We start from the raw sequence: 27646 nt of genomic DNA, 5'->3' as shown, positions 1-27646 counted from the left end.
GAATGGGCTCTGTACGTAGCTATTTTGTTCAAGAAATTAGATACTGACATTACTCCCTGGCTGATTTACCAAAATCTTTTCTTTCAAGCTCACAAAGAAAAGGAAAATCAGTTCTCTCGGCAAGTGCAGAGATTGCATAAGCACGCCGTGTGTAGCAGCTTATCAGTCGTATAATCAAGGTCACAACACATGGTGAACCCCCAGCGATTGTTGCTGCGGAGCCCAGTGCACACAAAATATACAACACTTTTGGCTTCAAAGGCTTCTCTGATAGCACAATTTGCTTATTATGTGAGCCCTTACAGACGAGTAAGAGAACACTGTGAAAATAACCCTATCCAAATAGTGCAGAGAAAAGAACTAAAATAGGAAACTAATGTCTACAGCTTCACATTAAACACTGCTGGGCTAGAGACAAAGCAACATTACCATTTAGCTTGGTATCGCAAAAGGTCACATTGACCCGAGAACCTCTTCCAGGGTAACACAAAGGGACCAGAAACATCATGACAGTTTATTCTGAGGGAAAACAAAGCTTTGGGCAGTTTTCCTACTCTTCAAATTACTGACATGCTCAAGAAGATATTCAACACTGTCCATATCCCTTAAAGCAGACAAAATGGCATAAAGGTGAGTTGAAAATAAAGAATGTTATTTAGATACTGTTTTTCTCTTCTGCAAAATATGTGCATTAATGTCTCCACTGTTCTCTGCAGGATGAAGGGACATTTGTTTTTTCCCTAACAAAAGCTCTGATTACATCAAATGCAAAATGATAAAAAGGACAGATAAAACTAGCAACACAGTTTTTACAGATGACTTGTTCTAGAAGGGTGGCCAAAACCATTTGCACAATGGATCTTTTATGCAACAAGGTGAGATAACAAATCGTGATAAAATAGCTATTAGCACAAGGAATCATACTGAGAGAAGCACCTGCTGCTAGACATGGTGAGTTAGTATTTCAAACAGTATGCATATGAGAGCAACTTCCTTTCCTTACCAGTCCCCAAAGGGCTCCTTCTGTCGTGGCAACAATGGTGGCAGCTCTAGGAGTGTTGTACAGCAACGCCAGTTCCCCAAAACTGCCGTGATTATCATAGCGGCCCACACAGCGTGCCTGGTTGTCTTTTGCTACAACAATATCATACAACCCCCTGGAAAACAATGGAATAGGTGCTTTTCATTAGACAACATTCCAGTACAGACAACAAAAACATTTTTTTGCTGTTATACAAATAGTCCTCTTATTGCTAGGTGTGACGGAACATGCTTTATTGAGTTTTCCAATTGCCTGACATTAAACTGCTTCTTGCTACAGTATTTTCACAATATCTTTCCATTAATAAAGCATTTTAGTCCCGGTAGATCTGGCCAGAACCTAATTGCTTTCCTCTGCATAGTATTTTGACAATGCTGTTTTAAGTGATCCAGCCAGGGGAAAGAAAGGTAGGTGGATGCTCTTTAACTGCATCTGTCTTCTGACAGCATGTGTATTACCCAGTGAGGTCCCTTTGGGGTGTCTCGAATCCATCTATAACCTTTATTTGGCTGTTTTTTCAACAATATCTCTAAAGGTTGTTGCTCCTGATGCCTCTCAGAGAGGGAAGAGGTGTTTTTGATCTAGAAGAGCCATCTGTGAGCACCTTGAGTGAAACGGAACAACTTCTTCCCATCCCTCAGCCTGAAAGTCACTTACTAGTGACATTTGTTTCCAAATAACTATAGCCATTTAACCTTCAGCCTAGCATTCAGATGTCTGCAAGCCCAAGGACTCTATGGGTGAGGTGTCACTGGGTGACCTTGGCTCAGCCTTATAGAGGGAACTTGCTGAGCTATGAGAGTCTGTGAGCTAAAGCTCTGCAAGGTAAGAAGAATAAAGACACAGGCCAAAGTGTCATTGTTGAGATGGTAATCACACATAGCTCAAGGACTCAAAAGAAAAATGCTCGCATGAAAAAATATAAAATCCCTAAGGAAAAAAAAAAAAAAAAAGCAGAAAAGGGCAACTCAGTAAGATGGTGGACACACCATGAGGATGTCCACCTCTGTCACATTTGATTGCCCTTGGCAAATGATCCAAAAGTCAATGGGAACCTAAAGGGGAACATGGAAAGACAAAAGGAAGAGGCAACAATTGCAAAAAGCATGTTTCCTTCTGAAACTACCTTGGAGTAAGTATTCCCTGCTATTTCTAAGAAGATGAAAAGAAACATGCTTCACTTTTCAAAGGCACAGCTGCTTACCACTCGATAACATAGAAGTTGTCTCCATCATCCCCTTGATCAATCACATGTTCCTGAGGTTTCACCTTCCTCTCAAACATGGCATCAAGGACCTGAGACAGCTGCTCCTATAAAACAAACAAGAGGGGGGAAAAAAAACACACTCAGAAAACACAACTTGGCATTATTTGCTGGACAAAGGCAAATTCATTTGACCTGATCTGGATAATGAACTGCAACATGCACTGCATTATTTTTACTTGTATGCAAATACAAGTAATTTTGATATTGAATTTTGCTTTCAACTAGAAAGTACCTCACTTTGTTTCTTGCTTATTAATATAAGTTCAATATTGCAGACAAACAGATGCTTCCCTTACAGAAGGGCTATTATCTCAAATTTATGTTCAAATTGCTTTGGCACTGAAATGGTATGCATAAATTAAGCACATATGTATAAGCACGCTCTCGCTTGGTATAATCTGACACATCTTCACTGCAATGGATACATATGGATTTATATCAGCAGTACACATATTTCATTATATGTATGTCTCAAAACCACACCACAATTTATTAATATCTTATTTGCACTGTCATCAGCCAAGAGCCCCAACCATGACAAGGGCTGTACTCAACAAGCCTCTGGACAAACAAAGTTATTTCCCCAGATACTCTGTGTCTTAGAGAACCTGCAGCTTCTGCACCAGATGAGATCAGGTAGCCACCGAAGGAGAACACATACAGAAAGTGGGATAAGCTTTGGCAGCATAGCAGACGCAAATGGGGTTTCTCTGATGAGCCATGACTAAACTTTCTTTTGTACGCAGCACAGCCAAGGAAGTTGTAAAAGTCAAAGCCCACGCAGACAGCACAACCATACACGATACTGCTATTAGCACTCTTGCAAATACAGGTCATCCAAAGACTTTTCAAAACTATCTATCTGTTCTGGTGAGAGAAGCCACTCATATAAAGGCTTCACCCATTTTCTGCAGGAGAGGTCAAACCACGCAGCCAGGGAAAATAAATGTTATCTCCTCCCCCTTAAACACTGCACTCATCCTACACCATTTTCACTTAACGACTAAAATTTTGAATTGAGATGTACAAGTTATTAAAATAAATGCCTAACACTTGCAGTATGCTAGAAGCTCAATGTATTTGACAACATTACTTGTTACATTATCTTTCATTACAGCATTCCTCATGGTAAGTGCTAGGAAATTAAGACACAGCAGATAGGCAATTTGCTAAAGCCCACTGGAAGACAGTGAGATCCCACAGTGGTATTCCCACTGCAGACACGTGCTGATTTATTCAATACATACATGGCACATCAGTTGCAGAGCTGGGGTTAGGAACAATCTCACACTACAGCCAGACATGAGATAAAACTCTCTAACACTAGAAACTTAGATCTACTTTGCTTTCTTCTCCAGCTTCCTTCCTACAGTCCTTTCCATGCCGGCACAGACTAACAAGGATTTTTTTTTTTTTTAAGTACACGCCATAAAAGCTTTTAAACTGCATTCCCAATCACATAGCAATTTAATAATATATCTTTTAGATAATTCTAAACAACCTTTCACCTAACACTGTAGGTGAATAATCTTCTCATTTTCACGGAGCTGGTTCAGACATTACTGCCATCGCACAAGGATCCAAGCACCCTGCCATTTCCTACACATGAAACACTACAGCTCACAGAAAGTATGTGCATTTCTCCTCCATTTTTTGTTTCACAAGAGCTCCAGAATAAAACTCCAGGTTAAAAAAAAAAGTCTCTGATTTTCACACTTCTGTCATCATCATTTATAATGATCTTGCAAGGTATCTCAGACGTTCAGCTCTAGACTTGGCTCAGTCACAAGATTATTTGGCTCTAGACTTAGCTCTAGGCAGCTGGGCTCTAAAGCGTTTGGTGACTTGGCTCCAGGGATCAGGGTGCTAGAACATTTACCACTAGATCATTCAGTCCTAGATAACATAGCTCTAGACTGTTTAGCTCTAGACTTAGCTTTAGACCTAGAACTAAACCATTTAGCCGAAGACTTCGCTCCATACCTTTCAGCTCTGCACTGCTTGGCTCTAGACTGTTCACTGACAGACTCTCTGGTGCGAGACTTGGCTCTGGACTGTTTGGCTCCTGGCATTTTGGCTCTGCATTGTTTGACTCTAAAGCATTTGGAACTAGACCTTGGGGCTCTAGACCGCTCAGCTCCAGACGAGTCAGCGCTAGGCTTGGTTCTAGGTGGCTTTGGCTCTACACTGAAAAAATTGCCTCTCATTTCACTCAAACTTTATTCCCTTGTCCTTAAAAACTCTCTTGATACTTAAACTAAATTAAGAACCATTGCCTGAATGCCGTTCAGCCACTTATTTCACAGCATGCATTTAAGTAACAGTTGTCAGAAAACAAGCAAGATAAATCTTAAAAAGCTTTTTAAAAATACTGTACCTCAGCAGTGTTTTATTTGGAGGATAAACAGGCAGACTTATTTTTAAGTAAATGAAACACTGAGCTCTTTTGTTAACAAAAGGACAAGCTCTAGCAGATGCCTGAACGGTAAGACCCTCATTTCAAATATGGGTACTGAGGATGCCTACGGGCCTTGCTGCTAAGGATAAGAGGCATTGCTCTCACCCAGTACGAAATTCGGTCATAACTAAAATTCTACAAACTCCTTTCTAAGATACTGGGGAGCATACACATGATATTTCACTCACAGCTTTAAACAGCAGAAGGATTACCTACTCCCCCTGCACTTTAGATTGAAGCATAAATCAGGTGTATCACTGGGCATGCTCAAAACTTCAGGGTTAAACTCTGATAAATCTGGATTGATTTCAGTCCAAAGTTCTGTGTGAACCTTGTTAGCAGTGATCCACTGGGCATCAGCTCCTTTGTATTTGATACCAAGTATGACATCAACTAATCATACAAGGTAAGACACTTAAAAGGGCAGGTGAGTCACTGGACCTAAATTCAGCACAGTTCACCCACATGCAACCAGTGGAAAAGGAATGAATTTGGCCAGGACATTCGAGTCACACAAACACATTTACTCCTTGAAGGGTTTGGTTTTGTTTTGTTGTATGTTTTTTTTTTAAATCTGTTTTATATGGCACTCTTCTGAAGCTAAGGAGCAAAGAACAGATTTTGAGCCTTACTTTGTAAATATTCCTCACAATTATTAAAGGATATTATACACCAAGCAAAAGCAGCAGCCATGCATTTCGCTATTCAGTAGGTAACCTTTCACAGAAGTCATACTTCCCAATTGTGCAGAGGAGGTTAAAAAGAAATTATTGGGTTATGGGGTGAAAGGAGGCAAGTTCCATACACCATTTAAGGTATACTTAATACTAGGAAAATACTCCCCTCTCTGTGAAGTGCCCTTTGTCAAACTATAATTAATGTACGTACTGAAGTCATCTTTCAGCCATGTGCTATCTTAAAGCAGGAGTCTTCAACAGCTGCAGTTAAGACCATTTCCATTACTTCTCTCCCCAGTTGCTTAGAAAGCTTTTCCCAAGAAGCAGTATTTTTTTAAGGCCGCTTTTTCAGCTCAGATATGCTTTTTTGAGTATGAACTGTTTATTAATTTTTGCTTCTGGGTTATTTTGCTGGAAGCCAAAAGATCGACCTAATCAATTTGAATAGTGATCACGTTTTGTACATACCCCTTGAGCTGCTGAATATACTTAGGTGTTTCATTTTTTACTATACACAATCAGGTTACTTGCAAAAGGAGCATTTTAAATGTCTCAAGTAAACAGATACAATGACAGAATCCCAGAACAGCAAAAGAACAGTCTTTGAAAGGACAGCTTTCAAGGAAACTTTTTGACTGAATGTGAATTTCTTAAGCTTACTGCAGTCAAAAGCTTTTAAATACTCCTCTGAGGATGCAGTTCGATGACTCTTGGAGGTTGTACAGCAACCAAGAACTGTGAGAACTTCAAGGAAAGCTGAGCAGCATTTCTGAAACCATAAACTAAAGCCTTTTATATCTCAGACAAAGCTCTGATTCAAACCAGGAAGATGCAGGGACCACTGCTTGTGTTAGAGCTTTCATTCCTCCCCTTTGTTTTTATGTAGTACAATAGTAGTACAATAGAAAAACAAAATAAAATCAACCTGTAGTGGAGATGTCAGTTCCATTTTGATGTAAACACCAAATCAGATATGAGAAGCACTTGTTCTGTGGTCTTTCAGAGGCTGGATTTTATTAGTTCAGGAATGGACCTCTGGAAATATCCTACATACCTGAACTATCCTACAAACCTCATTTAAAAAAAACAAAAAGCAAAAAACACAATTACATTTGCTAAGAGCCAGCAGCAATGGAGACGCTCATCATTAAAACCCCATGCAGAAGCAAGCAGCAATTAATTATTAACTTCAGCAATAAATCTGCAAGATGAAGAAGAACAAGGACAATCTAAAAACATTACTTTTACATTCGCTTGCAGAAAATTTACTGACACACTGACATTTTAAAAAAAAGGTGAAGCAATCTAAAATCAAGCAAATGTAGACAGAGTTCAACAACTATAAATTGCGTAAGTTACTTCAATTTTAAATTGCCCATGAAATTATGAGCCGTTCCATCAGGAAAAGCAAATGAAGTGCAATGGTACCCAGGAGTAACAGACAAATAGCATTAATAAAATACTTTTTCCTAACAAAAACATAAAAAAATATAATTTGCAGGGACAGTGATCTAACAGTCACAGTAACTGACAATTTGACCTGTTTGTATTGTTCATTGACGGTAATCTCCAAATACATGCCCCAAGCCAGTCTGCTTATAATTAAAATTTTATGAACTATCACAATACAAACACAGTGTCTGGACTGTTAGATCAAGCTACAAAACAGCAACTCCAGTTTAGAGTTCCTTAAACTGATATTACCTGATCTAGATTTCTGAAGAGTAGGATATCTTTACATGCTTCCTGCAGTCTGCATCGCTGTTCGTCAGTTTTTGGATGAACTACCTTCAAAAAAAAAGTAAAAATACACAAACTGTCAAACTGTCATGACAGCAAAGAAATATGATTACAAATTGAACCTTCACTTCAAAATGAAAACACAAACACAATTTTAAAGTAACATAGTATAAAGTTCTTTTTTGTTGTTTGCATAAACACTATTTACATATAAATGTACAATGCAAGACAGAGTGAAAGGAAAATACAGAAAAATATTACACTGACAATTAACACATTTTAAAAAACAGTGAAGAGAGACAGTGAAGGATGCCTTTACCTTCCCTTCTAACTGAGCTTTATATACAGTCACAAATAAACCTTTCATCGGGTTAAAGTAACCAACATTCACTGTGTCTCATAAAAATATGTATCTGCTCTATTTTGATTGGGGGGATAATTATGAAAATGTATAAAAAGCTTTAATAAGTTCACATTCACTGTATTAACTGTATTTCTGGAATAGCAGGAGTTCTGAAAAACTGTTACATTAGCAGGCATTTCTAAATATTCTTTGTCCAAGCTTGAGTAGCAGACCTCATTTGAAAATACATATATATATATATATATTTAAAAAATATATATGTATTTTTTGTACTGATATTGAGCCAGCAGTCAGGAAAATTAATACTTTTGATGAAATAGATGTATCCAGGTTTAAAACCATTTTGATTGTCAGACAGTCTTTTTTCCTTTTTTTTTTTTTTTTTTTTAGCATCCTATGTATGAACTATTTTCTTGTTCAAGACAAATTAGATTAGACTTAGACTTTTCCTTGCAGAAGTGTAAGCATCAGTGAGATGGAATCTGGAAATGGAACAGCAGAAAGCCCCTAAAGAAAACACTGACCCTCACCAGCCAGGCTACAGGATTTCCTCACATAAAACATCTCTAAAGAAAGACAATAACAGTACCTGCACTTGCAATTCCTAGAAATTTCCAACTTTCAAAAACAATCGAACAAAAGGTGGTCACAAGTCTCAAAACCTTTCAAGGAAGTATTTCTCCTACCCAGGCAAATGGCTTTGACAAGAAGGCAATGAAAAGCATGCGAGGAATTTCAAATACCCGTAAAGGAACAGCTGTGCTTGAGTTTAACTAAACCTTCCTAACAGCACCAGTACTCTAGGAATCCCCTCAACAAGCGTTAAGTATAATTAAGAAAGGAAAATATCCAAACTTTTATAGATGGTAGACTTAAGTAGAGATACCAAGTCATCTAAAGTAAAACTATATTAAAGCTACAGTGACAAAATGAGTGTATGTGATAAAGTAGCCGTAAGTTTCAGAGCAATGTCACATTGTCAGCGACAGCACACCTCACCACCTCGCAGAATGAAATGCACAAATGGTAAGGAAGTCTCACATACTGACGTCTGCTTGTCAGGCTCTAGAGAGAACCAAGCACGGTGCAATTCATTCATTCTTACCCTTTGTTCTGTATCTTCTTCTTCTTCATCTGGATCAAAAGCCTCAGCACAAACTATAGAAAAAAAAAAAAAGTACATTACAATAATAATATCAAACAAAGCAAGTTTATTTCCTCTGGATTCATTATCTGTATTTTATTTTCCTATAGGGTAAAAAAAATTAAAAATAACTTTTTCTTATGTTGTAATAATGTCCGAGACTTAAATTCTATCTATTCTCAGAACAAGCACAGCAGAGCTGTTCTCAAACTCATGTAAGAAGTCTGTAACTTATGGCAGAAGGTAACGTTGCCTATTGAGTACGCAGGTGCACAGGTAGATTTCCTTTTATTTTTTATCAAAGCATAACAATCACTATTCCGATCCATTTATGAACACACTCTCCAACAGGCAGAGCAAAAATACTGCAGCTACATTGCCCCATTCTCTGCAGTACACTGTATATAGCAAAACTCACTGAAAAAAGGGCAAAGAGGCATGTGGCACTCACTCTTCCTCAAGCCAAATTTGCAAGTATCTACAGCTTTGGTATGTTTGCTTTAATACAGAGAAATCACATATTTACTCAGAAATTAACCTGGGAAAGGAATAATCATCCCAACCATACTATATTCTATTAAAAAAAATGTTTCATCCCCTCCCCCAATATGCTCCTATATCTTATTACATTTGAATCAAATGAACATCCAGTTCCAATATGAAAATGACACTGCAAAAATCACACAATTTGATCTGTTCTTATTCTTTAAAAAAAAATATTTGTGGAAACCATACACTGCAGTGCAAAGGAACAAGGCTTCCAAACAAGTCATTATAATTACAGGATCAGTTACGGGTGAGGTAATGATAATGGTGAGCATCTAAATTTTCAAATTATTTTTGTCCAGTTTTATTTCTTCAGAAAAGGCTCACCTTCACAGCTATGCTATTACACAGTTTTACAATATTAAACACAGACTCCTTTGCTTGACAGAAGCCTAGATCCCTGGTCCAGATTTCCTTATTAATTCATGGACATTTGCCGTTCATACATGTCAAAGTGAACTCTACATTCTAACTACCTGCACAGACAGAGAAAGCAAGAGTCAGTCCCATGTTCATCTTCTCCTGCTCTTGCTGTAATAAGGATGGTCTTACTGCTGAGGCTATACAATACTTGTAAAATTTTACAAGGAAACACAGACAAGCATTTTTCTTTGTACTTTATCCAGCATCCTGACAATACTGAAGACTTGGCAGAATGCCCAGAAGCTCGCTGCAATGACATATAATAACTGAATGGACTTAGAAAGTATAAATAAAAATAAGCAGACAGGAAAAAAAAAATCTAGAAGGCTGCCTAGCATTCAGCAACTTGCAAATAATTTGAAAATGCATATACAACAATTGACCTTGTCGTGCTTTCAGAAAGGACTACAGAAATGTGCAAGTTTAGCATAATTTGCTAGGAAAGACTTGCCTTTTTTTTTTTTTTTTTTTTTTTTTATTCCTGCCTAAAAGGTACAGGTCTTTTCTAGCAAATTACATTTTGATTCGTTTTTTCCTGGAGACAGTGAAGAGACTAGAATACAACGCAAGCATTCCATTCATTGCACCACAATGTAAAATCCCAATCATCCCAATCATATAATCATTAGCTATTTAATGAGTACTTATTGCTATCAGTACAATAAACCCGGCGTTGTACTGCTTCTTCTGGCTTGCACCATTCACAATACAGAAACGGTGCACCAGCGGTGTGCTTACAACACATGCTTTTACTTTAAAAAAGTGCTCTACCACCCGCATTTAGGGTGGGTACTTCACAAAGGATAAAGAGCATCCTTCCAATGCTGAAAAAATGGTATGGTGTAGAGCACAGCCCCAGGATGGCTGCGTTACGGGAAGGTAGACGGCTCAGAGTCCAGAACTGGGACTGATAGGCAAACATTCCCTTAATACGCTACACGAAGGCACTAACAAAGAGAACATTATTAGCATTTCTGTGTGAAAGCTTTCCTCCTCCTTTCATTTTACAGCACAGATCAATGTCTATTATGAAAGCTTTGAATTTTCTAATAAGAAACATTTTCTTCAAAGAAAGGCTCCTTGTTTTATCCAGTACAGTAAAACCGGAGATGAAAGTTATCTTTCTCCTTTATAACCAGCATATCTTACCAGTAACCAGAGATCGATTCTTTATTATGTACCGTAATAAGTACTATAAAAGCACCTACCTACGTCTCTTAAAGTACCTGGCATATAAACACATTTAAGGTGCATACCTACGAATTCAGACATCATCATACTTCATTATAAAGCTAGCATTTAAATCTCAATATTAAGCTGCAAATTAAGTTCTGTTCCTGCCTCAACTGCAAGGTAACTACTGCTAATTGAGGAAGTTCTCCAAGATTACACTGGGAAGACAAGTTTCACTGCCATAGTATACTGCATTAGAGCAAAGCATTATCACAAAGCAAACAAAACAACCCAGTATCAAACAGTTTTGTTTGGGATTTGTACATTTAAGTCTCTCCCATTTCATCTTACAATCCAGTAAGGGTGAAAACAGATTCCTGAAGCCCGCTACAGGTACGGACTAGGACCTAGGACTTTTCCCTTACATATGGAAATCACTTCAACATGACAAGGGGCACTACAGAAATATAATAAAAACGTGGCAAAAATCAAATAGAAAAGTATAATGGGAAGACTTTTCTTCAGCCTACTGCAGAGATTTCTTTATTCGTGCAGGAGCAGGGCAGGCATTTTGTATTTCAACGGGCAGCTCTGGCTGACAAGACATTATTTGCTTGCAGGCAGAGCTGCAGCACAATGCAACATACCTGCTGTTGGGTGGTAAAAAAAAAAAAAAAAAAAAAAAGTGTTGAGTTCTGAATTCAAGCTTAACCTAATACTGTGATATGCTGGAAGGCCCACAGAAAGCTCTTCAGCCTACCCATATTAATACATAATGACTACCATTTTCCAAATACTTTAAAACATGACTAAGGAAAAGAAAAGGAGAACATTACATCAACATCATTCTGTGGTTCGTGTCTCAATACACCCATTTTTTTTCCTTCTACCTTTCCTAACTGATAAATTAATTGCAAAAGACTGCACTGTTGAACGCATCATCTATCAAGATATGCAGGTCAGACTTACCTTCAATGTTGCACATTTTCTGTGCTCAAACAGCATTGCTTCTCTGTCCTGATTGACAAGAACTCCCGTAACTATCCTAAACTATGTAAAACCCATCAGAAATCTAGGGAAGTTTATTTCAGGATGCCTGAAAGTTACTCGTTTTCAAGTTGAAGTACAGCCAGTCCCAATGGAAAGCTAATTGATCTTTCACCTTGATGGAGTGAAAATACCTGCTCTATTATTATATACGTGTCTGAATTAATATTTTAACTATTTTAGTGTCCTAATAAAACAGATACGCCAAAGCAAGCTTATACTCATAAGATTGCCCTAAATAAATGTGTTTGGCAGCATCTTTTCAGACTCATTTAAACATCAGTTAGAAAGGATCTCTCTCTGGAGGTCATCCAGCCCAAACTACCCTCAGAGGGGAGTTATTTGCAACATTAGATCAGGATTGACTTGGGAATCTCCCTGGGTAAAAACTTCACAGCTCCATGGCAGACCTGTTCCAGTATTGCACTGCACTCCTGAGAACGAAGCTTTTTTTTTTTTTTTTTTTTTTTAATATGCAACCTAAATCTCATAAATATCTTGAAATAAGTGAATTCTGAAATCACACCTGTCTTATCTGAGATTTTCAGCACAACTCTGCCCTTGAGCAAATGCTAGGTATGAAAACACCACTGAAAGTCCCACACAGGAGTGACACACACTGATCACATATTTCCAACAGCATAGCTGTATCAGCATAGATATACACTTCATGAAGACCAAGCGACTTTCCAAATCTACCAACACAAGTCAAATACCTTTGAAAAAGAAGGGTTTTCAATCTCTAGAAGCTTTAGGGAGAAAAGCTTTGATTTTTTTTAATTATTTTTTTTTTATCTTAACATCTACATTTTGCCTCTCTTAGCTTGTTCAGCTTCTACAGCTAGTTTAGCTTTCTCCTCATACAGCACCTTCTTTGGCTTTCAAGAAGCAGCACATCTGTTAACACTTCTGAAGGCTCAGAAATGATGCAACTTCGATCTGCGCTTTGTTATGCAGGTGACAGCATCTGAAAGCAATAAAAATCTTTCTGGCTGCAGCAGTGACATAAGCTGTGGTTGGCGGGGGTGAGGGGGGAAGCAAGAGGTGGGGAGAGAATTGAAAGTAGGAAGAAAAGTTGGCCTCTACAACTATCAGTTTTGTTTGTGCAAGTTTTAATCGCACCCAAGATACTGCTTTGCAAAATATGTTTTGTCAAGATCAAAGTCCTTGTGCTCTATGCAAATTGCAGAATGTTTCAGCTCCTGTAAGCAAAGCCTTTGTGAGAAACACATGGTTGACATCACTTTTTTTTTTTTTTTCCTTTCTTTCAAAAATAGCAGCCAAGAGGCTGGGATCTGAAGACCTTTGGACAAACAAGAAAAGTTTTTAATACTGGACATCAAAATTCTGGGTTTTATGTAAGCCAAATGCTTTGTTGATATTTTTGCTGTTGTCGGAAGAAGCAGCAAAGACATGCTGCTTCTGTCATTCTCTGTGTAATTTTGGATAGCACTTTCTGTACTTTGGAGTGAAATCCTATTCACTCCTCTTAGAAGGATACATTACCTCTAGAGCATCCTGTGAGACCCATCAATAAAAATCCGCCCAGAGCAGCAAATGCACAGCCACTTTCCAGCCACTTATTCGGATCGGTAATCTTGCACTATGTTTTAGGCTATGTTTCTTGCATTTGAGCTTGCCAAAGCTTCCTGCATGTCGTAAGTCTGTCTCTTAGGGGATGGATCCGTAGCCTCTTCTGCGAGCAGTACGCCAGCTGGAGAGGTGACCGCTTCCAGTGGCTTCTCACTCCCTCTTTGACAGCTGAGTTGCTAAAGCAGGCACTTCCAAACTGATGCAGTCAAGATGAACTTAGGAAGCTCAAACAGCTGGCGTAGCTCAATATGATCTGCTGTACTTCAGGAAACAAATTCAAGTTTCCTCTCACTTTTGTTACTGGATAGCGCAGTAACTTTTGGGTTAGCAATTGCACTGTTTCCTGAGTTAAAGATCTCACCGTGTCAAAGACGATAACAAATTCATTCCTAATCCTCCAAGAGGCACAAGTGAGACACGGCTTACAGCGACTGGGACTTGAGCAAACAACACCCCCTCAGATCTCCATCAGATACTGACACAAAACATTCAAACCACAGCACCGTTCCCATGACCGTATACGTCAAACAAAGTGTAAAAAACTTCAGTTTATAAATATTCAGAAATAATGAATCTAAGTGGCAAAGGAAAAAAATGGATTTTCAGTTCTGGAAACAGCTACAAATTTAATTTAAAAGTTTATAGTGAAATAGAATGAAATCCACTCGACATGTGCAGAGTTATTCTGCATTATAGAGTAACTGTGAAGGTACTAACCACAGGTAGCTTAGGAGAAGAAAAGGTAGCAATGTTCAACTGGCTCTCCCAAAGCACTGCTCATGTTCCTAACCCAACCCGAACATGCCCATCTCTGACATGGACACTACTGGTATTTTACTACTTTAACAAAGCAGTAAATGAGGTTGCAGACAGAGGCTGAAAGGAGCCAGTCTGGATCACAGCTACCCGAGGCACAACCCTGGGGAGCTGTTTTTGCCCAAGGAGGCTGGGGCATCGCAATCACTTAAAAGAACCAGATGATGTATTACAGTGCTTGCTGTCCTTGCCTTTAGAAACCTTTGATAACTGCTCCCTCGGTATGTTTACATACTTTCCAGGCCTATTATCTACATCAGACTGCTCCAGCTTGTCTTCCTTCTGACATACCACGAAAGAAATGCAACAGTTCCAGTGACAATGGCTTGTGATAAAACCCTAACGCCAGTGTCACACACTCCTGCTTCATACTGATTTCACTTGTGAGCTCCGAGTATAACCCATAATCAATTATAAATGTCAACGTCTATCATAATGTGGTTGTGTGTTGTTTGTTTGTTTGTTTTTTTCTTTACAGTAAATCTTCAGAAGACAATCCTCTGCTTGTACGTCTTTATTGAAATCCTCTTTCTACTCAGAAGCAGTTAAAATAAAACCTGCGTTGATGCGGGGCTGGGGACAGAATTCTCTTCTACCTCTTTGGTACAACCTGATGAACATTACTCTTTTTTTTTTTTTTAAACCAATGTTTATCATTGTATTTGGTGTATTTAGTCACCTGTTGAATTATATAGAAGCACAACTTTTACTTAATACCTTTATGTACAAGTTATGTGAAGTACTTTAGCTCATCCTTCCATTTTATGTGCTCACAAGGGGCTACTACCATCCCATATCACAGAATTCAGGTTCTGGCAAATAATAAAATTGTAAGGTTATTATTTTGTTCCACCAAAAAAAAAAAAAAAAAAAAAAAGCTGAATAAAAAAATAAAATCCTTCTAAATAAAATCTTCTAAAGGTACATATCTGTGTACACTCCAATAATTCTACATAATTTCTAGATTGTAATTTTTTTATTATTTTAAATCCTACAATTTACAGATGACTTATCATGAAAGCACTCGATAGATCAAACACAGCACTCTGCAAGCGGTGTCTCTTTCGTACAGCTGGAGAAGCCAAAGGACAAGATTACATGATTTCGCAGAAGCCAACTACTAAGCCACAAGTGGGACCGCTGCATTTTTGGCTTCCACATCTCTACTCGTGACAGTAGAGCCCCGTATCCCATCAGACAGTCTGCTCTGGACCTGGCAGTAGGAGGCAAGCCTGCAGGAAAAGTAACAACAACAACAAGCTTTCCATCACAGTAGAGGACTGATTAAAACAGAAAGCTTTCCATGTGGCAGTATCAAAAGAGTTCACAGCTCTGACATGGGAACAACCAAACCCAAAACATTGTCCCTTAGATCTTAAACAGCAATTTAAAGGTTGCTACTTTTGTTTCTAAGTTCTTTGTCTACTTTTAAACAAAATAACAAAGTATTTTAGCATTAGATATCATCATTGTGTGTGGTGCACCCTGAGAAATTCAGGTGAAGCAAGCTTTATTCTTGCAAGTTCAGGAATCAGAAGGCTGCCATGGATAAACATGCTTCTGACCTTGGTCAAGCCTTCTAAGAGAGCCTTACCGATGAGATAGTCATCCATAAAAAAGGTCTCCTGGAAAACATGATGCTACTACTATTTCAGAGCACCCAGCTTCACAATTGTAGAAGTAAACCTTCAGCTTTAATGATCTTCTGTTTGAGCCAGTCACATAAATCTTACCACACTTCTAAATAGTTATGTAACCAAAGCAGATAAAACCAGAAACTAAGCACCAAAATGTCTACATGCCTGACAAACACAATAATACTGTGCGTCTCAGTCAGAAACTGCATGGAGAATGGTCATTTCACATTCTGGTTACATCAAATCACCACAAGTTCCAAGAAATGGCCCAAATGCATACCTCCACAACATAAAAAAATAAAAATAAATCTGCCAGGCTTTTAGTTGCAAAGAATAGATAGGAAAGACAATCTAGCTGAGAAATAAAACAGAAGTAGTGTTTTTCCATTTTAGAAATAAGAACTTCTCTTTCAGTCTCCAGACCAAGGCATTTGCTGTTTTTGTACTTGCAATTCTGATACGTGAATTGCTAAACCTGCAATGAGGCACGTGGTATTATAAAAGAACCAACAGCATCTTAGGCAAAGTGCACCAAAGTACTCGTGTGTTAGAACAGCAGGTATTTAGCAATGAAAATCACCTGCATCTTCCTGGCATCGATCACGACAGAGAAATGAAGGATGTCGATGTGTTAGAAGGCATTTCTGAAATTAATGGTTCAGAAACTTAGAAGTGATTTTTTAGGATTTATAGAGAATGTCCAAATAGATGAAAAAATCCATTATCCCTAACGGAATGAGTATTGCCACGTTTACCCATAGTAACAGCAAACAATATAAAATAAGCATGGTTTTGACACAAAAAGATTGTGTGTAGAGTGATGTGGAAGTCCTCAGATCCCTGTGCTTTGAGATGACTGCATCCTATCCTGGCAGGCAGGCAAAGCAGGGAGTGCAGAAACCTACTGTCCAATCCCTTGAGGAAAAAACAAACAAAACCCAGCTGAACAGCAACTACCTTAGTTTCTGCCTAGCTAGTGTGGTAAATGTGGGGCTCTGCTAGTAACTGAGAACACACAACTATTTGACTTGATGCAACTTACCTTTAGGATGAGTCAACTCTGGATTTTAGTGGCTCGCTGAATAAATGGATGTACAGGAAACCCACAGCTGAGCCAGTCTGGCAAAAGACTAAAATTAGGCAGAACTTAATCAGTTAGAAGTTGTGTGCTTTATTCATAAGCAGTAAGTTCTGTGCTTTCCTGATATGAATTAGTGAGTTTAAGAAGGATACTCTCCTTCCTGTGCCCAGTTCTGGAGATGTGGGAAATATACACTCAGATACGGCAACCGTGGAATCAGGTAAGTGCTTCCAGCAGCCAAATACCCATCTCCCACAGCCAAGCCATGATTTATTAAGCCTCTCTTTAAATAAGATCACTATAAAAGTGGTCACAGGACTTCCTAACTGAGATTGCTTTAAGCGCATTATACTCCCTGTAGTTAGTTTTTAGCATGCTGACCTCTGGAGCTTTGCATTATTTGGAGTACGTGCAGTCTCCTGAGGTGTTGTGGTGTTAAAAATGACTCAGGGAAGTTCCTGAAAACACATGAAACATCCTTTCATATTTAAATCAAATAAAGTAGTACTTTATTTATTAACATGAACAATGCAAATCACTTCCAATTCCTGAAGTCACTCCAAATATATACATCACAGAACCATGCCTTGCACTAAGCATAAAACTGCCTTTTTAGCCTTTATCATGTTATGCATTTTGAGATTTCCTCCAGTGTGTTTGCTTTCAGTTCATTATGTACAACAAAACTACGTGAGAATGTTGTAATTTGGGCTTGAATTTGCATGATAAAACATAGCTGGGGTTAAAAAAAAAAAAAAAAAAGTAAAAAATCTCCATGTAGAATCTGTGTAACCTCCACTCCAACCCCTCAAAAAATTGTAATGAAATTTTATTAAAAAATCAGCTGAAGGCTGCGATTTTTCAAAGAGTATTTATATATCTAAAGATAGACTAGCATTTAAGTACACCTTTTAATGATCCTTTGTGTAAAAGAATTAATCACCTGCACCTTTTGCCACCTGAATACTTTTGAAAGACTAATCCTTAGATGATTAGACTGTTTAATAGATGTGCATAGTTATAACTTACTTCTCCCAATTAATAAAAAAGGACTAATCTGAGTTAAAGATATCCAGCTTCAGATGGACAATTTTAATCATGTAACACTATAAGAATGAACAGTTATTTTAAAAGATATAACAAAGAGAAAAACTGAATGAAATCTACTCTACTGCTGCACTACTTATTCATTTATATTTGCATTTAGTAGTTTGCATCAGATTGGGTCCTACCAGATACTAAACTAACTTAAGTCTTAGATATGGATGCTCATGAGGTGCTGCATTTCTCTATGTCTTAAACAAAAAAATAATCTAGCAAATTACAAACAGAATTATTCACACGTGTGAGATTCAAGTAATTGTGAAGTCATGACTGCTAATTTCTGAAAATAAGCTTTTCATTATTCACTGAATGCCAATTACATGCCAAGATTTTTTAAACAAGTCCCAGTATTGCAAACAGAAAATAGGCTTTTTTGTTGTTGTTGTTTAACGAATAATGATTCAGGCACTTTCTTACATGAGAGCACCCACACAATTTATCACCACTTTCATCTGTCATCCCACACACTTGGCTTTTGCTCATATCAACATTTTTCAAAATGTATTATTTTCATTCTAGTTATGATACCAGTTTTGCAATCATTAGGGCTAGCAAAAAATGATAGAGGCATCAGGCTGTTGAAAAAGGAAAGCTGTTCATGCCATTTGTAAAACTTTGGATTTCTGAACTCAGAAGTCTCTTTCTGTTTATCATCTGCCTCAAAACCTTTCAGCAGAATTTGTTATGCTATCAGTTTTGTAAGAGGGTGAATAATCAGGATAAAAATTCATTAAATAGCTGCAAGAGAAGAAACCAGATCATGATTTACAAGTCATCCTCTCTGATAATCAGTAGTCTAGCAAGTAGAAAGCAAGAGAACGGCACAAAGTCAGTCACTCTCTCCCTCCCTTGATGATATAAGGTGATGAGATTTTTTAATCACTGAAGTAGTAGTGCATCCTGCAAGAGAAAATACTTGAAACCAAAAAATATAAAATAAAAAAGTCTTGCCTCTTGCTTTCTCTCTTCATTGCTATTATTTAGGTGTCCTTATTTTTAACATGATCCCAAAACTGTTGTGTCTTTTGTGGGGCTTTTTTTAAACCAAATACTAACACATTGCTTGGCAATAATTAATATAAAAGTTTTCTTAGAAAATGATTTTTAGAGCTGTCATTTTAAAAGTCTAGAAGCTACTAAAATGATTTTACTATGCATAATATTATCATATCCTGACATCTCAACATGCCAGGGTGTGAAGAAAATGCCGTATCTCACTGCAAAGCCCAGAGAGATATCAGACTTTAACAACATATCTACTTTATGAGATGATTGCTCTTCTTTGATAGGAGCCAAAAGAATGAAGAGAGTTGAAAGTAGAGTCCCCTACTGACAAAATCAACTAATGTGTGGGCCTCTTACAGAAGTACACCCTGTGAGGAAAGAAAAAGCCAGGGCATCAATTTACGCACTACTGAAATATGAAACTCTATACCTACACTCTCTAAAAGTAATATGTTAAAATCTTATGTGAAGATGAAAAAACTATTGTTTTCTCATTTGCTAGACTGCTAGAAAGAAGCAAAAGAAACTTAAAAAAAGCTGATTTCAAACCCAGTATTTGTTGGGGATACTACATGACAAACCTGAGGCCATTGCCAAAGTCTTTGAATATTAATGAATAATACTGAATGACAGATGCTCATACAATTATAATACTGATAAAAGCATTTACATAAGGATTAACACAGCTAATTCCTATTGCAAACTGCTGTAATTCCAGCTAGGTTACACAGAAAACGTTTTCTTTTATTGTTATCAAGCACTTAGCTAAGGTTCCCAGCAATAACACCATACATCATAAAAGATAAAGTTTTTTTTATATTAAGACCCATAAAGGCACTTGAATCCAGGAATGTCACCAGGCAATGATTATTTTTCAAATGGAAGGAATGGATTTTAAATATCTGTGGACTAGGGAATGAGAAAAGCAGTAATGTATGCATACATACACACTCATTCCTTCTCCACTTGTTAAAATGTGGACTGACTAGTCATAAAAACTGCGAAGATGAAAAAAATACTTCCTGTGACAATTAAAAGCATAATTATGATTCTGTGATTTCATAGAATGCTGTTCCCATTATTCATGAAAGCAGTTTGAGTAGGCTGAGTTGGAATTTCAAAATGCCTTGCAATCAAATAGTGATGGGCTGTGACATTGACCATTTTGAGAAGGTAACATGACCTGAGCTTTGCTCAAAAAAAGCACATGACACTGCTAAATGGTGCCCTTCTGTTAGAATCTCATCCCACTCTGAAGTATTTGCATGTAATCTGGAAAGGATGGTTTGATCTGAAAGAGGCGAATTTCAGTTTCTATTAAATCCCATCGAAATAAACAAACAAAAAATAAATAAAAAAACACACCGAGAAATTATTCAACTTTAAACATATTTCAAGAATACCAACTGAAGATTAATATTCACAAACAAGGTATCTGAAATCAGAATACTTTTGAGCTGTATCTGTGACAGAGCAATTCTAAAAACAGTGTCTGCCGACAGGAAAACAGCTTTTTAGGCAACCTGAGAAGCAGAAGGAGGTAGATTTTCCTTCCTCGGTGAGGCTACAAAAGAACACAAACACGCAGCTGAGGACTGAACAGCCGCCTCTGCTTAGCGCAGGCTCTTCCCATGCTCTGTGTTTCTCATTTTGTTTCTCTCTTTAAAAAGGCACAAGCACATAGATAAGATCAAGAAGATAAAGGGAGCCATGGCACAGCACCAAGAAACAAAGATCTCCTTGGAGATCTTCAAAAGCTGCCTGTGGTCCAGGGCAGCCTGTTCTGGGTGTCTGTGCCTGAGCAGGGGTTGGACCAGATGCACCCACAGGTCCCCTCCAACCTCAACCACTGTGATCCTGTGAAACAGCAACTACCCAGTGCAACGCTCCTCCTTAGCAAAGACGGCAAAGTTTACCAAAATGTTGTCAACTAAAATTTTCTCTCACTATATAAATATTTATTCCGTCTGCAATCATACCTTAGGAGAGGGCTTAGCACCTGCTTCCAGAGACAGCAAATTTGATCCTTTCCACTTCACTGAGTCTCTGCTGAAAGCTGCCCCTACCAAAGCAACTCCCATCCATTCAGTTAATTTTATATTAACATGGAAATGGCCACAGATCCTGACAACCATGTCATTTGGATGGCATAAAAATATTGGGGAAATAATATCTTGCTTCCCTACATTATATAATTTAATTGTTTATAAAGCAATTGAATGTGAAAACTGTCATCAAACCCATTCTGATCCCAGAGAGACCAAAAGGAGATTGAGGAGGGAGTACTTACACGGGAGATACCAGGTCACTCAGATAAACTGAAATCACTGGAGAAAACAGATGCAAACTTTCTGCCACAGGTCTATAGTACGGGTGTCATTTTGTCAGTTTTTTTTTCTTTTTAATCCTGTAAAGAAGTCAGCAAGTCTGCTGGAGAGTGGGTGTTTTGTAGAATGAATCAAAGGTGTCTAGAAATGGTAATATGAGAAATCCAGCAAAAAAGTTTACTTTTTTGAAAGATAAGACTAAAGGAAGAGGAGAAACTATGCCCAACTGAGACTGAAGTAGGCGTGACAGTCTTCATTCCAAAAACACAATTAACTTTCATTCATACACTGTCAGTAGCAAACTCTCCTCAGTTGCTGCAGTGGGACAAATAGCAATGCTTTCTCTTCCCTCCAGTTCTGAAATAGCTTTGATATTGGTTGTGAAAGGAGACACCACTGATGTCTCCCACCTTCCTGCCCTGCCTGCAGTTGCTAACCAAGGGCCAGGGGTGTTCTCTGAGGTTGCTCTCACTACAGACTGGGACCTGACCAAAAAAACAAAAAGTTTGTCAGGAGCCCCTATACTTGGAAGAAGATCAAGAAATGCAATCATGCAAGAATGAATTTCAACACAATCCAGCTCTTGGACAGGAACGTATTTGTATGGTTCTCAGGCTATCCAAACCAAGCCTGGGCAGACTGAGTCAGGCAGCAAGAAGTGTAACATGAGTTACTCATACCAGCAAAAGGCTCAGACATTGCTAATTTGCTTAAAGCAGCAGCAAGAAAACTCTTCTACTGGGTAATTAGCACTGAAATTGCCAACGGCACCACAGTCTTTCACATCGCATAGTCAGGAGATTTTAAAACTGGGGTGGGAGGGGGGATACGTGCAATTACTGCAAAGATAGATTACGATTTTTCAAATATTTTAATCAAGTCAGTCACCAGCTTGTTACAAATTAGGACTGACACCATGCTTGAGGTTTGAGTGCCTGCCATGGAACCTCAATCTGTTACGTGGCCAAACATGCTATACGCGAGTAATGTGTTCATTAAATAAATTCTAAGGGAACATCGAGCTCTCGTTTCTCTTTCTCCCTCCTCGCACTTCTTGGAAAAGGCTGTTTCTCTTCATAAGAACACTGCTTTACCACTCTGCACTTCTATAAATAATGCCACGAACGTGATTAGATAAGCCTCCTTTCCCCAGGATGACCCTCCTGCACAGATTGGGGAGTTTCTCACTGACCCACCCAGGGCCACCTGCTTTGCAGGCTGAACCTCTGACCAGCACACAAAGCCGTGTTTCTCTGGTCAAGAAGCAACTGGTATTCTCTACAGAGCATTTACAGCTGCCAAACCACTTGGAAGAGTTTAATGCCAAGCACGCCACTCACTCTCCCTCCCTCAACAAGGAGCACATCAGCACAGGAGATGATTAACTAGCAACAGCAGCAGAAATGGGGAGCGAATGTGATACAAAAGCAATATTATCACTTTGGGTCAGCGATTTGAGAAAAAAACGTACACGGAAAATTAATTGGTCTTCTGGAAAAAAAAAAAAAAAAAAAACCACAATCAAGATAGTTTGAAATTTAAAAGGTTAGCTTGACCTTCCTAATAGATTGCTATTTCTCAAGCAGTTTTTATGAATCCTGATGTTCTCAAAGTATTTTATTGAAGTACTGCATAAGCTAGAAGTGAGTAAACTCATCTGCTCAAGGTTTTTAAAACAAGCAAAAGTAAACTTCCTGTCCAATTCCTGCCTCTGGGTTAGAAAACCTGTACTTTGAGTAAATCTTACAGAATGACAGCTAAATATTTACTGACATTAAAGCAGCATTTGCCAGTACAGTCAAAAAATCAAGAACACCACGTTTAGATTTTTAACAACTAAAAACCTAAATGAAAATTCAGTAATTCCTAAGTTTGCTCCTTACTGAAACTTCCCTGTAACTTGAAAAACCAATAAAATCTGGTTTTGCTACATGCACCAAAATGAAAAAAGATGCAAAGAACTACAGGCACCATTCCTTCTCCCTGTTTCCTCAGCTGTATCCAGTTTGGAGCAACAGGAATAAGAAAATGTATCTTCCATGGGTTTACGTATCCTTGGAATTTGCATTAGTACCCCAAGTAATCAGGATCATCTGGTTATCTTTAGGGAGCTAATCACAACTTACCAGATGTAACCATTCCAAATTTCAGTACCAAAGGCAGAAATAAAGCAGTTTAGGAGAGAATCTGTAACTATTGTATGCAAGTTGAAGACATTTTAATTGAAATAAAAATACTGCAAGCGGTATAAGAAATTAAACCAGTAATAAAGAGGGTCATTTTTAATACAATTCCTATAGTCAAATGAACATTTCAAAACTTCATCAGAAACATTAAATTCTTAAAAGAAATAACATACCTGATACTCTTCTGTTGCATCGGTTAATAACTGGAGCTGCAAAAGAAAAAAAAATCAAAATTACAAATGCTATTTACTATTAAGAATTCACAGTCTTATCTTGAATAATCATGGTAATTTTTGCCAAATTCCATATAAGTCTCTCCCCCCCCCAAGAAACAACTAATAAATACTTTGATATAAAGCTTTGATCCGCCTACTTGCCAGACAGTAAGTATTTATTAAAAGTTAAGTTTGTCTTCCAGAAGGCCATCACATGCTAAGATAGAGAGCAAGCAGTTTGTTTTTACCCAGTTCTGAAAAAACATACAAACACACACACATCTACAGAGATAACTCAATCTTAACCTACCATCAAGCCCCAGCCCACTTTACATAGCATTATTCCGCAGCATCACAACGCTATGTTAGCTACATCTAATTAACACGGATTAGAAGCTGATGAAGCCCATTAGCTAAAGCATTCCATACCGCTACACACCCCAAGCCACATAACTGAAACAGTGCATCGTTCAGCACTCCCATACTAGCGCCAGTCCTTCCCCTTGACAAAAACTATCTTCTGTTAAAGCCAAAGAATCCTGAGGTGGATGAGCTGTTTCACTGCTTTTTCATTCGTGCTGCTAGCTATACGTACTGATTAAACATTCTCTCTAATCTCCCTGTTCACATGCATTTCTACTTTAAGCCACCCTTCAGTGAACAGCATCCTCTCCCCTTTTCCCACTGTAATCAAGTTCCTCTGCGTTCCTTCAGTCTCAACACAAAAATAACCAGCCTGTAAAGCTTCACAAACCAGCCCAGAACAAAACCAAAACACTCATGTGCTCCCCCACCACTCACAACCAAAGCAATTTTATTCTGAATGTTTCATGCCTTCCCCGTCCCTCTTCCCCACAACTGATAACTGCATTTTTCTGATCTAACCAGTGACATTCCTATTCCATTCTTTAAATATTTAAGAATTAGATGAACCTTTATACTACAAAGTACACGCATCAGACAGAGCCAGACATGTGCTACCAAAGACTTAGCGATACCACCATTTATTTATTTATTTTAAAAGTTAGAAACATTCCTGTATCTCAGCACTACCAGCATAGGAATACCAACGCTTTCTTAATCAAACATACAAAAACTCTTCTTCTTTTGAGCATTTTAGCAACCTCATGGTTCATCCACTTTCCAAAGACTGCAGCTTCTTTAAGAATCTTGCTTATTTTATCTTGTAGCAGGGTTTAGTGTCATCAAAACAGCACCAAGTTTTCCACAGTGTTAAAAATGAGAAAAAAAAAAAACAAACATAACCTTTTAAGGACAGTTAAGAGAGCACCATTATTCAGCCTCCATAAAACATTTAATCTTAAATTGATAGTTTGCTTTTCCTTACACCAGCGACAGTTTTAACACCTATAAAATTTCAGGTTCACTTTTATACGTTGTCAGATGATGACTATTTTTATGCCGAAGAGATACAATCTGGCGTTTCCTACCACAGAAGATGAACACTTTCTTTTGTTTTAGCTCACCAATGAAGAGCTCTCTTTGTTTATGACAATTTCAGCATTGCGCAGACAGCAGAGCTGCTCCTATGAATACTTGTGGCTTGTCACAGAAGGCACTGGCATCAAGAAGTGCTGCGAGAACAACTCGTGAGGGTCCCACTACAGCTGTGTTAGGCTGCAGGCAGATTCCACAACTTTAGATGGGGTAGGATGGGACTAATGCATTTACAAGTAGCCCAGACTGTTTTGAAAGAGCTCCTGGACTGAACATAAAAGGGCATTTAACTTAAAGCAATATTCATGGTATTAAAGCAATATTCATAGGTTACTAACAGTAACCTCTTGGACCAAAGCAGCCTTTAGAGCACACATCCTCCATAGTAGTAACAAGAACGCCAAGAATTCCCTACGCCAACCCAGCACCCTTCAGTAGAGCTATCTTCAACAAGAAACAGCTTATCTGAAATAGGAAATGTTCCTTTTGTGTGTCCACACTTCGAATGTCCCTCCTGCACACCACTGTGCTGTGTCTAAGGTCAGTTATGTGTTAACTGAGGAAATTAAAATAAGATTAAAAGATTTTGCTGTGAGATGATTGTATTACAAACCCTCCCTTAGGTCAGAAGCCTTGTGCAGTAACACTGAAGTTTGTTATCACAGAACCATCTCGTACCTTTGGCACAGTGCTTGTTTTCACTTGTGCAGTGGGAGCCAAGACAGCAATCAGGTGAAAACAACGAAAACTGCGGTAAATTAAAGCATTGTACCAGAAGAGGCCAAAACAGCCCAATTTCCTCCCTGGAACTGATGGCAAGTGACATCAGCAGCGGGAAGACATCAAGCTGCACGTTCCATGGTTTTGCCAGAGCTCACTTCAGACAGGAAAACTACTCAACTGTTTTAAGGAAAAACAGAAGTCTGCTGAACATGTGCATAGACTGACCTGGGACACAGCCTTGATTAAGCACTAGGTGGGAACACTCATCAGGGGCTGCTTCACAGCTCAAAAGAAGTAAGTTTCTGGCTGTAGGATTCTTTTTTATTTATAGTTTCGCCTTCTAGAACCAGTCAGTTCTCTAACTTAAATAAATACTTACTAAATAAGTAGTTATCAACTTTACATCAGTACTGCTTAACCTCATTCAGCATTCTACTTTTCCTGCACTAGGGGAAAGAAAAAAAAAAGTACATGTTCATTCATATATATGTATGAATGCCATATATACACACAGACACCATAAACATTCTAATAAGAATGCTACAATGCTGCTCACCTTCCCAATTTCAAAAACACTTGACACTACTTTCAATCACCTAATTCCACAAAAGTAGTGACATACATATCTGCTAATTAAGCCTGCACTACTTTTCCTACAGGAAGGTACACTGCTCCATTTATTTCATAAATGGATTTGAATCAGCTGCATAAATAAATCACTTCTGTTGGTCAAAGTCACAAACGTGATTTATATCAAACAGCAGAAACCACTACTGCCACACAGCTGCACTACTGCTTGTTAGTAGCTCCTTTTCTCACTTGGAAAATGGGGGATATAAAACCTCAAACACAGACTTGTATGCAGTGATGCTGGGAACTAATGACCTGAAACAGTTTTGGGGGATTTGGTTTTGGTTCTTAATACTTTCCAACAGTGAACAAAACAAAATACAGGGATTTCTCAAAAATTCTTCAGTTTGACACTGAGATTTTCTTTGAAACACCTGACACTGGAGTTTGGCTTACCATGCCTAAGTGGCAAGAGTTGTGACCATCACTACAGGCAGGTGGGAACACTCAGCTCCAGACGTGAAAAAGTATACAAAGGAAGAAGTACACACATATTACCTGTTCTTACCCTTGCTTTCAAAACCAAACCAACAATTAAGGTATTTAAGCCAAACAATTGACAATAAAATTGCTCTCCCAACTTTACAAACAGGATCTAAAAGAATGCTTTTCCTACAGCGCGTGGGATCCCTTCTTTGTTGGTGTACTGAAAGTGACTGGCAAAGAACAGCACCAAGCTTTTAAGAAGTTACACTTCCACCCAAAAGCACAAGATATTTCTCTCTACTATTTATAAGCTTTGTGAGGTTACGAAACATGCTAAAGCTTGAAATGAACAGAAAAGTGATAACAGTCTTTCTCCCAGATATTGCTGTCTTCTTCTTCCACACACTAAGAACTTTAAATTCTTACAGAAAGGATAAATAAAACTCAAAGACCTGCTCAGGGTCACAGGAAAAAATTCAGGGACAAAGGAAGAACTGGCATTCCAGGCATGCATGCAGGGTACGAGATGTTACCACTCTGTACTAGAAACCTTAAAAACTTTAT

The 27646-nt window shown here is 38.2% G+C and overlaps 1 protein-coding gene across 1 annotated transcript in view; it reads right to left on the bottom strand.

The window, feature by feature from the left end:
- Window positions 1–27646, bottom strand: part of PRKAR2A (protein kinase cAMP-dependent type II regulatory subunit alpha) — a 54617-nt gene that overhangs the window by 9379 nt on the left and 17592 nt on the right. The window contains exons 2-6 of the mRNA XM_084292737.1: window positions 23804–23839; window positions 8654–8706; window positions 7149–7232; window positions 2247–2353; window positions 1004–1157 (exon numbers count right to left, since the gene is read on the bottom strand). Of these exons, the coding sequence (XP_084148863.1) occupies window positions 1004–1157; window positions 2247–2353; window positions 7149–7232; window positions 8654–8706; window positions 23804–23839 (434 nt within the window). The remainder of the gene's footprint in view (window positions 1–1003; window positions 1158–2246; window positions 2354–7148; window positions 7233–8653; window positions 8707–23803; window positions 23840–27646) is intronic.

This window comes from Netta rufina (genome assembly GCF_964035555.1).
Source record: "Netta rufina genome assembly, chromosome: 10".
In the NCBI taxonomy this organism is placed as follows: domain Eukaryota; kingdom Metazoa; phylum Chordata; class Aves; order Anseriformes; family Anatidae; genus Netta; species Netta rufina.
This window is presented reverse-complemented; position numbering and strand designations above follow the sequence as displayed.